The sequence below is a fragment of the Trachypithecus francoisi genome, unplaced genomic scaffold (assembly GCF_009764315.1).
Source record: "Trachypithecus francoisi isolate TF-2019V2 unplaced genomic scaffold, Tfra_2.0 Lachesis_group17, whole genome shotgun sequence".
Taxonomy (NCBI): Eukaryota; Metazoa; Chordata; class Mammalia; order Primates; family Cercopithecidae; genus Trachypithecus; species Trachypithecus francoisi.
The window spans coordinates 98,542,492-98,556,944 of NW_022681462.1; the positions used below are offsets into that span (position 1 = coordinate 98,542,492).

The following is a 14,453-nucleotide window of genomic DNA, read 5'->3' on the forward strand; positions in this document are numbered from 1 at the left end:
AAACTGAAAACCTCTGAAAAACACACACATTTGTGTCAAGTAACTGCTGATAGAAAGGGGCAAGTTAATGGGTATCAAGTAACATACAATAAATGACCAGGTGGAAATTTTATCAGACTACAAAGAAAAAAACACAAAACCTAGTTTTATTCAATATTCCACCTTACCATCATTTTAATAAAGGTAAATGCCGATAATTAACACACAGACAAAATTTAAATACATACTGCACAATAAAAAAAATTCCCAGGCTACCAAATTAGTGCAACATTCTGTATGTTCCTACATTTATTCCATTGCCTGAACTTCCAATGTTTAACAAAAACCAGTGTCAGTGGCTTCTTGAACACAGGCGGCCACATTCTCTCATTTATCTATGATATGTGCTCACACAGTTGAAAAACGTCCATTTTCTAGGTAGACTGTAAGACTCACCATTCCAAGTAATATTCTGTTTGGTCAAAAAAGTTTCCTTCAAACAAAATGAACAGAAAGGCAGTTGGCTAGTATTACCGCCATTTAGCATAACTTGCATTTCCTTGCATTTCTAGTATTTGGCAAACAAAGGAAGCAGAATCTTGGCACTGCCTGCCTGCACATGAATCTCACCTCAGCTAAGCTGTACTCTGGCGGAAAGTTCATCCAACCACTGCAGACATTTCCTTTTTTTCTGGGAAGTTACTCTACCCACAATACAGTATGGATGCAGCCACAGCAAAAGGAGTCAACTGACCATGGACAAAGAGGCTGGATTTCAGTGTTTATCTTTTTTGGTGTTTTAGGTACAAAGAAGAAACTGAATGGCTTGCTTTCAGCGGAGCCATGGCCAAGACTATTACACACAGACTAGATCCTGCAGCAAGTACTGGTCCCTGGGATCTGCCCAGTGGCTCATGTTATTCTCTGGGGTACATCCTTCATGACACACCATGGACACAGCTCACTAGTTCCAGTCAACCAAAATTCTAGTTCTTGAGTGACAGGAATGATTGCCTAGAATTTCCTTGAAAATGTTATGAAGAAGCTGACTGCAAAATTTATTTTTCCCTTTTAAGAGGTCCTTATTCAACCAGGTCCAATTCCAAAAAGATCTCAAAGGCCAGATAACTTGTGATTTTTTTGGTGGAATAACATGTCAAGTTTACTAAAAGATGGGTCATTATAAAAAACTTTGTTATTAAACGCTGAAAAGAAGGTTGCAAAATGATCTAGCTAGAAATTGGTGATTTGAGCACCAACAATATAAATATTTTTATAAAAAACAGTATAAAAATTAGTACCCTGTCTTATTTCTACAAAACATCAATAGAAAGGTCATAAAAATCCAGATTTTGTAAACTTTATTGCCGAAATATTTGTTTGAATGCTGGTGATTTAGATTATCAAATTTTCTACCATTTCTTTAAAAAAACAAAACAAAACAAAAAATCTTCTGAAACTACAAAAGACACTGAACAGGGTCCCAAGTGGAAAGGAAACTTACTTTCATCAAAACCAGCCCCCCGATCTTCCCCTAGCCCCCAAGACCATTTTTTTTTTTTTGGGTGAGGCAGTGGGAGAGGAATCCATCAGTTCCATTCCTGAAAAGAAGGTTTTTAAAAACCCCATGGGTGATATCCCAGGGGACCTTTCAGGCAGAGGCTGGCATGGTGAACAGTGGGCTCCCTGGGCTCTCTGCAGAGGCGATTCTGTTCAGCTTGCCAACCTCTGCCTGCCAGCCTGGGATCTTCTTGGTCGTCATGTGGCGCCGGGCATGCTTCGTCAGGTGGTCACTGCGCATGAAACGTCGGTCACATACCGGGCACACAAACTTCTTCTCCCCTGTGTGAGTTCTGCGGTGGCGAGATAGCTCATCCGAACGAGCAAACTTTTTATCACAGCCATCCCAGCTGCAGTTGAAAGGCTTCTCCCCTATGGGGTGAGAAAATACATATTAAAGAGAAAGGAAATGCTGAGCACCTTATTCAAGGGGTTAATTCATGTCGTTTTAAAATCATGTCCATCGAACTCAGAAGAAAGTGGTATCTTATTATTCTGGAATTGGATGATTTGGGTCAAGAAATCCTCCAAAAGGCATTTATTCCTCCCACACTTAAAATGCAGTATGTTAGCACGCAAAGATTTCAAGCTAATCTTTCAAAATATATTTAAAAATAAATCAGGCAAAGTACAAGTACAGCAGCTCATGCCTGTAATCGCAGCACTGTGGGAAGCTGGGGAGGATCAGTTGAGCACAGGAGTTCCAGACTAGCCTGGGCAACAAAGTGAGATCCAATCTTCACCAAAAAACAAAAATAAATTAATTAAAAATGTAGCGCCGGGCGCAGTTGCTCAAGCCTGTAATCCCAGCACTTTGGGAGGCCGAGGCGGGTGGATCACGAGGTCAGGAGATCAAGACCATCCTGGCTAACGTGGTGAAACCCCGTCTCTACTAAAAATACAAAAAACTAGCTGGGCGTGGTGGCAGGCGCCTGTAGTCCCAGATACTCGGAGGCTGAGGTGGGAGAATGGCATGAACCCAGGAGGCGGAGCTTGCAGTGAGCTGAGATCGTGCCTCTGCACTCCAGCCTGGGCGACACAGCGAGACTCCGTCTCAAAAAAAAAAAAAAAAAAAAAAAATGTAGCATCCGGCCAGGTGCAGTGGCTCATGCCTGTAATCCCAGCACTTTTGAGAGGCCAAGGTGGGCAGGTCACGAGGTCAGGAGATTGAGACCATCCTGGCTAACACAGTGAAACCCCGTCTCTACTAAAAATACAAAAAATTAGCCAAGCATGGTGGCGGGTGCCTGTAGTCCTAGCTACTCAGGAGGCTGAAGTAGGAGAATGGCGTGAATCCGGGAGGCAGAGCTTGCAGTGAGCCAAGATTGCACCACTGCACTCCAGCCTGGGCGACAGAACGAGACTCCATCTCAAAAAAATAAAAATAAAAAATGTAGCATCCGTCCAGGCACGGTGGCTCACGCCAGTAATCCCAACATTTTGGGAGGCCGAGGCAGGCAGACCACCTGAGGTCAGGAGTTCGAGACCAGCCTGACCAAGATGACGAAACTCCGTCTCCACTAAAAATACAAAAATTAGCTGGGTGTGGTGGTGGGCGCCTGTAATCTCAACTATTCCAGAGGCTGAGGCAGGAGAATCACTCGGACCTGGGAGGCCGAGAATGCAATGAGTGGAGATCATGCCATTGCACTCCAGCCTGGGCGAGATTGAGACTGTCTAAAAAAGAGGAAAAAAGTAGCATAGGCTGGGCGTGGTAGCTCATGCCTGTAATCCTAGCACTTTGGGAGGCCAAGGCGGGCGGATCACGAGGTCAGGAGATTGAGACCATCCTGGCTAACATGGTGAAACCCCGTCTATACTAAAACTACCAAAAAAACTAGCCAGACATGGTGGCTGGCACCTGTAATCCCAGCTACTCGGGAGGCTAAGGCAGGAGAGGAAAATGGCATGAACCCGGGAGGCGGAGCTTGCAGTGAGCCCAACATCGTGCCACTGCACTCTAGCCTGGGTGACAGAGTAAGACCCCGTCTCAAAAAAAAAAAAAAAAGTAGCATCCACTCACTCTACCTTATTCCAATTTAAAGATTTTTCAGATTGGTAGAAATATACATAAAAAGCGATCTTATCCAAGGTGAACTTGCCCAGTTTCTACTTCTCACGAAAACTCCCAAGTTTACAAAATGGCACAAGAAGGGGATTCTTCAGAACTCTTATGGTTATTTATTTTTATTTTTAGAGACGGAGTCTCACTCTGTCAACTAGGCTGGAGTGCAGTGGCATAATCTTGGCTCACTGCAACCTCTGTCTCCCAGGCTCAAGCGATTCTCCTGCCTCAGCCTCCCGAGTAGCTGGGACTACAGAAACATGCCACCAAGCCCAACTAATTTTTTATTTTTAGTAGAGACAGGGTTTCACCATGTTGCCCAGGATGGTCTCAATTTCTTGACCTCGGGATCTGCCCGCCTCGGCCTCGGCCTCCCAAAGTGCTGGGAATACAGGTATGAGCCACAATGCCTGGCCATTTTTTTTTTTTTTTTTTTTGAGATGGAGTCTCGCTCTGTCACCCAGGTTGGAGTGCAATGGCGCGATCTCCGTTCACTGCAACTTCCGTCTCCCAGGTTCAAGTGATTCTCCTGCCTCAGCCTCCTGAACAGCTAGGATTACAGGCGTGTGCCAGCCAGCCCAGCTAATTTTTGTATTTTTAGTAAAGACGGGGTTTCACCATGTTGGTCAGACTGGTCTCCAACTCCTGACCTCGTGATCCGCCCACCTTACCCTCCCAAAGTGCTGGGATGACAGGCGTGAGTCCCCATGCAACGCCTGTCATTGAATTGGAAGTACTTTAGGAAACATGGAAGTAGCTTGTTTCAATCACTGCAGGTCATTCTGTCAGTACTTCTACCAAGGAAAACGGAATAAACAGTAAAACCTCATTCAGTCACCTCCCCAAATTTGGAAGCTGTGCTCTGGTATAATGTGAAGTTCCCTTGGAGAGTCCTGGTGAAATGCAGAGCTCACCGAGTCAACCAGCCCATCAAGAGCGGCGAGCAGGTCCCGTTCCCTGACACAGCCCCACGTCCATCTGCCGCGCAAATGACCAACCCTCATTTACTGCCTAGTGTTAGGCCCTTGTATCGAGCACCAGGAATATATCCAGGTGAGGTAAGTATATAACTACAAAACAAAGGCAGAATACGTAAGACCTACAGTAAACCACCAGGGTCAAAGAAGAAAGGAAGATAGAGAAACAATCCAGTAACTAACCCTAGGAAGGCCCTCGAGGGTTTCAGTAAGCAGAGATGGGCAGAGGGCCAAGGGGGAAGGGTGGAAATATGGAATCAGACACGGAACGTTGGGGAGGCTGCTTCTGCATGGGCAGAGGCGAGTACTTCATGGGCCAAGTTTGGCCTTATCCTCAAAGCAAACAGCCACTCAGTAGAATGGAGTAGTAGAGTTCCTCCTATAATGTCTGACACCAGACTGCACTTTATTCTACACGTGGAGGCTACCACGATCGCAGCAACAGAACACAAACTCAAAAAACCCCTGAGAAATGGTGCCCTCACCTACGGAAGCGATTCTCTATCCAGCAACACTCAGACCACTGCTGGGCGGCAGGGCAGCCACAGGTCCCATGGAGCTATTTAAACTTCAAGTATTAAAAAATGTAAAATTCAGTTCCTTAGACACACTAGCCACACTTCAAGTGTGAGCAGCCAGTGCCTACCCTAATGGACAGACGGCAAACATTTCCACCATCGCAGAAAATTCTATTGAACAGAGCTGGTTAGACAACAGAGAGATCATTAGGTCAGCATAGTTTCTTGCGTGACTTACTTTAAATTAAAAACTACTCTCAGAGGTAAGAAAACTATACTCTTTTAAAAAATATTTTAGAATTTGAACTTTTCTACAGTTTGGCCAGACCTTTTCCCACAATAAACATGAGTCACACTGGTAAGATATACTTACTGAATGTGAATGCACGGTCTCTTAAAAAAAAAACAAAAAACATGAAACATCTACTGCAATATGGACAGAAGGGGGCACTGTGAGTCACTCTAAAAGCTACCAAGACACAATAACAAATTATACTACATTGTATCTTCCAGGGCGAGCGCTCTGTATGCAAACTCCTGATGGCTGTGCTAACAACTCCAGCCTTAGGAGGTTGTACAGGCTTTTCAGAACCAAAGAAAAAGCCACACTTCCGCCTTCACCAGGGGTTCTCATGATCCCCTCCCACCCAAAGGCGGCTCCAAGTGTGCTTCCTGGTGTGCCCCATGCGCTACCTGCCCTGGTGCTTACCTGTGTGAGTGCGAAGATGGGCCTTAAGGTGGGAACTTTTGAAGTAGGTCTTCCGGCAACCTGGGAAGCTGCAAACATAGTTCCTCCTTCGGGAAAAGTCTACCTGAGGGACACAGTTTTGGCTAGAGGCGATGAACACTGGAGCAGGGGCAAGGGGCAACAACTTGGTATTCCCGGCAGCCATGACACTGGCTGCACAGGGGGCAGGCAGAGGGAGGGCTCCCTGGGGCAGGACCAACATCACAGCTCCCTGAGGCACCGGAGGTCCCACGAACACAGGTTGAAGCGCTGGAGCAGCCTGAGCTAGGATGGGTCTCACAGTCCCCACAGACAACTGGGGAGGGGGCTTCAAAAAAGCTGGTAACATGCCTCTTTGTCCAGTCACAGGGATCATCTGGCAAAGGACAGGGGGAGCACGGACAGAGACAGAAATCAGAGGAGTGGTTTTCCTGGGCAGGTCATTTTCATAATTCTTTGGTGAGCAAGTCTGAACTGCAACAGGCCACCCTGCCTGCTGGCCTTTGTCAGTGAGGAGCAGGCCACCAGACTTGTGCAAGCAGGGCTGACAGGACACCAAGTTAGTGTTGAGTGAAGTGTCTGTGAGGTGTGTGTCCTGCAAAGTTTCAAAGTGTCCCAGAAACTGCTCTTCTCCTCCTCTGCTGTCAGAAAGCCGGCAATCTGGAGTCTGGGTGGTGGGAAAGCAGGCAGCAGGGCTCTCCCCAGTGTGTCGGATCACGCTGGTCCCCATGGCCCTGCAGGGAGAGCTGGGCACTGGCTCCAAACCCAGCAAGTCCCTCTCCACACCCCCGCTCAGCGCTGTGGCCGCTATGGCAGAGGACTGGAGGACGTCTGTGGCTGTGCATGCTTTGGAATCTGTTACTTGGGGAGGAACAGGTGTCCTTGTCGATGGCTCCATGAGATCAGGGCTCTGAGGAGGAGTTATGCACTTAAAAAACAAAAGCACCATGTGAAAAGGTTGCTTTAAATTTTAAAAGGGACTTAATTCATCACAATGCTCCCAACACCTTTACACTGAATCATCTAGACACTCGGCTAACCCTGTTTTCAACATCCCAGTGGGTTTCAAGGCTGCATGGGGCACTTTGCTTTCTCAGCTTATTCCCACAGTGTTTACCTCTCCCAAACCTATACAAGAGCCCAATGCAGGGAACTCTGAGAGGAGGTCCTGGCCGCCAGGCCGACCACTTCTGCAACCCTCCTGACAACCCACAGGCCCTTCCCATCCCTCTCCAAATCTGCTTTCTACACTCTTCTTTCAGAGAAAGCTTCCAGCCCAGGACAATCACAATCTCCACTTCTGTTAGCAACCTACCACTCTCAACTTCTCCAAGCTGAGATGCAATTTTTCCAAGTACTTTCACAGATGCAGCAAATTAAACAACCAAAAACAATAGTGATTTACTGCACTCAACGAAGGCAATCTGATGTCAAAGCACATGCTTTCTCCAGCTACTACCCACATATCCTGATACTAGGCTGGGTCACCAGGAGAACCTAAGCTCCACCCCAAGATTCCCCTGGGGAAGTAATTTTCACTTTCTTACATTAATCTGTAGGTTTCATCCCATGGACATTAACCACATAGCAAGGTATGATCCATCCATAGAAAGAGCACATTTTTCAGAAATGAATGAAGAGTGTTTTTGTTATTTTTTTTTTGAGATGGAGTCTCGCTCTGTCGCCCGGGCTGGAGTGCAGTGCCGCGATCTCGGCTTACTGCAACCTCTGCCTCCTGGGTTCAAGCGATTCTCCTACCTCAGACATCTGGAGTAGCTGGGACTACAGGTGCCCACCACCACACTGTGATAAGTTTTGTATTTTTAGTCAAGATGAGATTTCGCCATGTTGGTCCGGCTGATCTCGAACTCCTGACCTCGTGATCCGCCTGCCTGACCCTCCCAAAGTGCTGGGATTACAGGCTTGAGCCACCATGCCCGGCTGAAGGAATTCAACACACTGAGTTCAGCTACTCTAGTCATTTCACAAAAATGCTCCTCTCCCATCTCCTCTTACCAGAGTTGATAAAGAATGGAAGTCTTTTGGTAGTTCAGGTGTGGCTGCATCCATATGCACAGTGGTGGTGACATCCCCAGAATCAGAGACAGGCGTGAGAGGTCTTATCCGCAACAGGTCACCTTTCTGGGATCTTTGACCCCAGGAGCTCATACAAACAAGAGCCTCAACAGCTTCCATGTCTGTCTGCTCCAAGATGCTGCACGTAGACCTTTCGCTGTCATGCCGCTTCCTCTCCAGGATGGACTCACATATGTCCATGATGTCAACCTAAAGTGACACAACACAATGGCTTCTCAGTGCAGGGGAAATACAAAGGCCACCCATGATAGGCATGTGGATATGCACACCAGAGGCCTACACTAGGCATGTAATGCACATGGAATACTCCATAGCAACAAACACCAGCTGTAGTAAAAGATGTTCAAAGAATGCTCATGACAATTTGGCTCTTAAGCCAACATTTCAAAGACAGAACTAAGACGGCAAGTGTTGCCACCAAAAATCTTGACTCTTAAAAAAGGCTAATAAGTTCATATTTTTCTTGGGTAAATGATTAATAAAATTAACTCCTGAGGTGCAAGCCAAATAGTGAAAGCAGCTGCCCAGGGAAGAGGAGCCAACACTGAGGCCATCTAGTCAGTCTGTCAGTAGCTGAGGTGCCCTGACCATGGCTCTTTGAAGCGGCAAAGCCGCCAAAGCAGTGTCCCTACAGATGCTCTCAGGGACTCTGGCGCCTTCCCTCCATGCCCCAAGCAGGTAGGGCCCATGGCGATTCCACCAGTTCCCTCCACAGATTCAGAGCAGAAATCATCTGTTACTGTCCCAAGGCTAGCAGGTGGTAACAGGAAGCAAACCTCTGATCCCGGAGAGGACCTCTGCATTTTTTTTTTTTGAGATGGAGTCTCGCTCAGTTACCCAGACTAGAGTGCAGTGGCACAATCTCGGCTCACTACAGTGCCCGCCACCACGCTTGCGTAATTTTTGTATTTTTAGTAGAGAGAGGGTTTTGCTATGTTGGTCAAGCTGGTCTTGAACTCCTGACCTCCCGGGTTCAAGCGATTCTCCTGCCTCAGCCTCCCGAGTAGCTGGGATTATAGGCGTCCGTCACCACGCCCAGAAAATTTTGTATTTTTAGTAGAAGCGGGTTTCACTATGTTGGCCAAGCTGGTCTTCAACTCCTGACTTCAGGCGATCCACCTGCCCTGACCTCCCAAAGTGCTGGGATTACAGGCGCCCAGCCTTGTTTTTTTTGAGACGGAGTCTTGTTCTGTTGCCCAGGCTGGAGTGCAGTGGCACCATCTTGGCTCACCACAACCTCTGCCTCCCAGGTTCAAGCGACTCTCCTGCCTCAGCCTCCCCACTAGCAGGATTATAGGCACCCACCACCATGCTCGGTTAATTTTTATATTTTTTATAGAGGGGGTTTCCCCATGTTGGTCAAGCTGGTCTCGAACTCCCGTCTTCAGGTGATCCGCCCACCTCAATCTCCCAAAATGCTGGGATTACAGACCGTCTCTTTAATCTGGAAGGGGAGGAGGAGGAAGAGGATGGAATGAGCTGATCTCTTCCAAAAGAAAACCAATCCGGGGGTGAGAAGGTGATATTACTCTGAAAGGGAGTAATATCCCTCCCTCCCAAGGAGTGCACCCACTGCACTCCGGCCTGGGCGACAGACCGAGAGTCTGTCTCAAAATGAAAAAGGAAAAGAAATGTTAAATGTACGAAGATACACGTTTCCTCTCAATTTGCCATGCACCAAATCATCAAAACTTTCCGTCTGCCCGGGTTCCCCGAGATCAAACAAGACGAGGCCACCTCAAATCCCCGGCCTCAGTCCCGCAGGCTGCGCCACGAAACCCCCTGTGAAGTCACAGAACCCGGCGCCGAGGCCCGCTCACCACACGGACGGGAAGGGACCCGGCCCACAGTGCTCGCACACCACGAGGCCCACACTCGGCCCACGTCCACGGATACCTCCCCGAAGTTCCCGGGTCGCGACGCTTAGAGCCCCCAACGCTCGCGTGCCGCGTTCCCGCCTCCAGGCGTTGCCCCGCCCCCAGGGCCGTGCCGCGCTTCCGCCTCCCGTCGTTGCCCGGGCCCCCGGACCTTGCCCCGCCCCCAGGGCCGAGCCGCACTCCCGCCAGGCGCTATTGCCCCGCCCCCACGGTCGCGCGCCCCGCCCCCAGAACCGTGTCGCGTTCCCGCCAGCAACTCTTGCCCCGCCCCCACGGCCGCGTGCCGCGTTCCCACCAGCCGCTCCCCCACCCAACGGCCGTTCGGCTCACAGGACCGGGGTGACGTCATGGCTGGAAATAGCCGCGCGGCCAGCGGGGCGGGGCCGTCCAGGAAGCGCGAGACAAAGCTGCGCGGGGCACACGCCCCCTCCTCGCCGCCGCGGGCGCGCCCCGCGCGGCCGCCGCCACGCCCGGCTCTAAAGCCCGCCCAGGCCCCCACCGGCGCGGCCGCAACGAGGACCCGCACGCCCCACCTCCCGCTTTCATAGGCACGCGGGCCCCGCACCGCGTCCCCCGCCTCGCCCCTCGCTCAGACGAGTAGTCCAGCCGCGGCAGCCCCACCACTCACTGCGCGCGCGTCGTCTGGGCCCGCGGAGTCCGGCGTGTGCATCGTGTCGGGCAGCCCGGAGCAACAAAGCGGCCGCGGGGCGTAAGCTCGGCGCAGCAGCGGCCGCACGTGCGCGGCGGGCGGCGGTGGCGGCTACCGGAGCTTCTGTGGCCGGCACGCGCCTCGCCCGCCCGCGCGGCTCTGCCCCGGCGCGGCCCTCGCGGCGCGGGAGGGGCGGGGCGGCCGCGGAGGGAGCGGCCGGCGGGGCGGGGCGCGGAGGCGAACCAAAATACACCGCGCCCCCTCGTTGGGGCGGGGCCTGCCGCCGCCAGCCAATTCCCGCCGGGCCCGTAACCGGCCGGCCAATGAGCGCCGCGGGGGGCCGCGTGATCGGAGCCTGGCCGCGGCGTGATCGGGCAGGGCGGGACGCGGCACGTGTTTTGGTCGGAGCGAGGGGCGGGGCCTGAGGCCCTGAAAAGTAAGGGAAAGGTCGCGGGGGCGCGCGGGGCGGAGAGGGCGCCGCGGCGGCAGCGGCGGCGCCTGGGGAAATCCCAGGGCGGGGTTCGGACTCGGTGCGGGTGGGGGGGGGGACCGCGCTTATAGGAACCTCCTGTAGCCCCACCGGCTGAATCAGTCGGTAGCGGAGACCCGCCTAGAGGCTTCAACGTTGTTTTTATTTCTGTCACTCTCCCTTCGTTTCTTTGGAGTGAGCCCATGACCCGAGAGGTCGGAAAGCTGGCTGGTTCTAGGCGACATTCCTGCATCCGGTCATTTTTGCAGACACCCGGAGTCGGAGCTTCTCGGCCTGAGTGTCCCGCTGATGCCCCTCCTCTGGCGTCTACTGGGCCCCTTCCGCTCTGTTACGGAGTCAGGGGAAGCCGAGACGGGCAGTCACCCAAAAGACGCCCGCTGAAACCCGCTCATTCTTCCCAGGCCCCGAGAAAACGCCGCCCCCTCCGGGTAGTCCTCGAGCCTGCAGGAGAGATCTAGTGTGCTGTCCAGGGCACCTTTTTTTTTTCTCCCTGTATTTCGGTTGCTGGCGTCTCTTGTGGTTTGCCCAGGTTTGCAGCGCCAGGTTCATGGAGAGCAGGAGCTATGCTGTTTATTTGCGTCGCCGCAGCCTTCAGCTCAGGGAGGAGTCACCCCACCGTCTGTCCACTGCGCGTGCATTTGCTGAGCCGCGATGTGTGTTGGCGCTTAGTGCAAGGGGCAGAGGCCGCAGTGAGGAATCGTCCTTAAAAGCTCACATCCAGGGAGAGGGAGCAGAGAGAGAATTCCAGCACCCGGGGGCTTTGCTCTGAGCCAGAGAAGCCTGGGCTCAAGGGAACAGGTCGGGCCCCACCACTCACCTGAGCAGGACTCTGGTCCCCACTTGTTTCTGCGGGGCCCACTCTGAGCAGAGGGGTTGAGCAGGCTGAGGAGAAGGTGTTTGCTGAAATAGTAAGAGGGTTTAAGTGAACCGTGATAAACTGCTCTCATGAAGACCCCGGAGGCTCTGAGAGGGGTGCAGGGTGTTGTGTATGTGAAAAGTTAAGTCTTAGATACAGACTGGAATATTCTCTTTTGCCTGGACTCCTGCGTTCGCCTTACAACTGGTCTCCCTGCGTCCACTCCAGCTCCCACAGCCCCTTGCCACTCAGCACCCCCAGGGGTCTTTAACCTTTTCAGTGGCTCCGACTGTACTCAGCGTAATGCTTCTGCTCCCCACTGTGGCTTGTGAGCTCCTGCAGGGACCCAGCCCCTCCGTCTCCAGCCCCACGACTCACCCCACTCCCCCAAGGACAGCCTGGGCCTCCTCCTGGACACCTGTCTCAGCAGCCCCTCTGCCGTCTCCAGGTCCTTGCACCTGCTGTTCCCTAGGATGCTGTTCCCCCAGATGCCCCTTTGCTCTTACCTGCAGTCCACCTAGAGAGGCCTCCTCTAGCGAACGCACCCTTGGGGAGACCTCCAGTCCCCTTCTCGCGGGCCTTCTTGTTTTCTTCCTTCACAACACTTTTCATGAACTGTCCCTTTTCCATTACTTCAGTTATTTGCTTATCGTCTGTCTCCCCATCAGAAGGACTCTCCCAAGGCCAGGAAGCCTGGCTGTCTAATTCATCCACGTAGGTGACTGAGCAAATTGAAGGTATCTACCAGCCTTCCTGCTTGAACATCCTGTGGGCACCTCTAATTGTGTCCTTAAAACTGAACTCAGGGCCGGGCGCGGTGGCTCACACCTGTTATCCCAGCACTTTGGGAGGCCAAGGTGGGCGGATCACCTGAGGTCAGGAGTTCGAGACCAGCCTGGCCAACATGATGAAACCCCGTGTCTTCTAAAAATACAAAAATTAGCTGGGTGTGGTAGCAGGCGCCTGTAATCCCAGCTACTCGGGAGACTAAGGCAGGAGAATCACTTGAACCCAGGAGGCAGAGATTGCACTGAGCTGAGATTGCACCACTGCACTCCAGCCTGGGTGACAAGAGACTCAGTCTGAAAAAACAAACAAACAAAAAACTGAACTCAGATTCCACCCAAATCTGGATTTCTTACCTCCGTGAAGGGCACAACTGGAGACCCTATTCCTTGATCTAGAAACCTGAGCGTCACCTTTACCTCCTCCCTTTCCCACAGTTGCTTTCTTCTGCCAATTATACCATGCCCTTCTTCCTTCTCAGTTCCTCTCAAACTCTTATATCACCCATGCCAGCCCTTGTCCTGGCCACCACCTGCTCGTCTGAATTGTTGCCACTGCCTCCCAATAGGTCTCCCTCCCTCCAGCCAGACGCCCTACAATCTGCCGTCACCTTACTGCCAGAATGCTCTTCTGGAAGTAGAGATGGAGCTGAACCTGTATTCAAGCCATCAGTTGGAATCCAAACAGTTATAGGACTGACTTCAGGCTCCATGGCCAGGAACCCATGAGTCTCTGTAACCAGGCTCCAGCCAGCACTTCCTGCATCATTTCTGACCAGTTTCCCAAATTGCTTTCCCTGCTACCTTCCTGCCCCGTAACCCAATACAGAACCCTGTACTCCCAAGGTTATGCCGCTCTCCTGTTTCTAGGCGGCATTCCTTCTGCGTGGAACACACCAACCCTTGTCTGCTTTGACCCTGCAAGACTGCATGAGATGGCCAGGCACGGTGGCTCACACCTGTAATCCCAGCACTTTGGGAGGTCGAGGTGGACAGATCACCTGAGGTCAGGAGTTTGAGGCCAGCCTGGCCAGCATGGTGAAACCCCATCTCTACTGAAAATACAAAAAGTTAGCCAGGCGTGGTGGCAGGCACCTGTAATCCCAGCTACTCGGGAGGCTGAGGCAGGAGAATCGCTTGAACCCAGGAGGCAGAGGTTGCAGTGAGCCGAGGTCATGGCGTTGCACTCCAGCCTGGGCTACAAGAGTGAAACTCTATCTCAAAAAAAAAACAAACAAAAAAAAAAAAAAAAAAGAAAAAGACTGCATATGACTCCCCGGAGAAGCCCTCCCTGATACCCCCAAATAGCTGATGCTTTAGCAGAAGGCGGTGTGCCTGGGCTTTGGAGTCAGACCTGGATACAAATCCTTGTTTTGCTGGTATGACCTTGCCAAGTCTTCTTTCCTGCAGGACAGAAGGTGGCAGCAGCTCTCCCTGACCTGGCACTCTGGCTTCTCTTGTCCCAGGCTCTGTTTCTGCTCCTTGGACAGCAGGTGTTTGTGGGAACTGTGACCTCTTCAGCCATGAGCCCCTGTTCTGCCCACATCTAGCCCATGTTCCAGATGGACAGACAGGCTGTGGTCGTTGCCAAACTCCTAATTCTGGCCCTGCCCACAGTCAGAGGGATGGCAATTTGTTTGTAAGCTACAGACTATTGCAAATCATTCACTTGGAGACTTCACTAAGACCACTGGCACCTGGCTCCGTAGGCCCTCGGGAAGAGCATGGTCTGGCAGGCAGACTGGATGTGGCCACAGACCTAAGGGGAGAGTGTGAGCCTGCAGGTCAGAATGCCACCACTTTCTCCTGTGTCCTTCCAGAGAGAGCCTATGGCTATGCACGCATGCTGCTACAGAGGGTAGTGCTCTGTACC

The 14,453-nt window shown here is 51.8% G+C and overlaps 1 protein-coding gene across 5 annotated transcripts; it reads right to left on the reverse strand.

Moving 5' to 3' along the window:
* Positions 1–107: 107 nt before the first annotated feature.
* KLF11 (Kruppel like factor 11) lies at positions 108–10,622 on the reverse strand. Of its 5 annotated transcripts, none has more exons than XM_033176570.1 (4): positions 10,429–10,622; positions 7,843–8,112; positions 5,809–6,754; positions 108–1,911 (listed from the first exon to the last, which is right to left on the reverse strand). In XM_033176570.1, exons 1-4 carry the CDS (start codon positions 10,468–10,470, stop codon positions 1,631–1,633), a joined length of 1,539 nt encoding a protein of 512 aa, XP_033032461.1. In that variant the 5' UTR covers positions 10,471–10,622; the 3' UTR covers positions 108–1,630. The 5 variants fall into 5 exon arrangements, with proteins under 5 accessions (XP_033032461.1, XP_033032464.1, XP_033032462.1 ...); XM_033176573.1 differs by lacking the exon at positions 10,429–10,622 and adding an exon at positions 10,334–10,361; XM_033176571.1 differs by lacking the exon at positions 10,429–10,622 and adding an exon at positions 9,744–10,093.
* Positions 10,623–14,453: the final 3,831 nt, after the last annotated feature.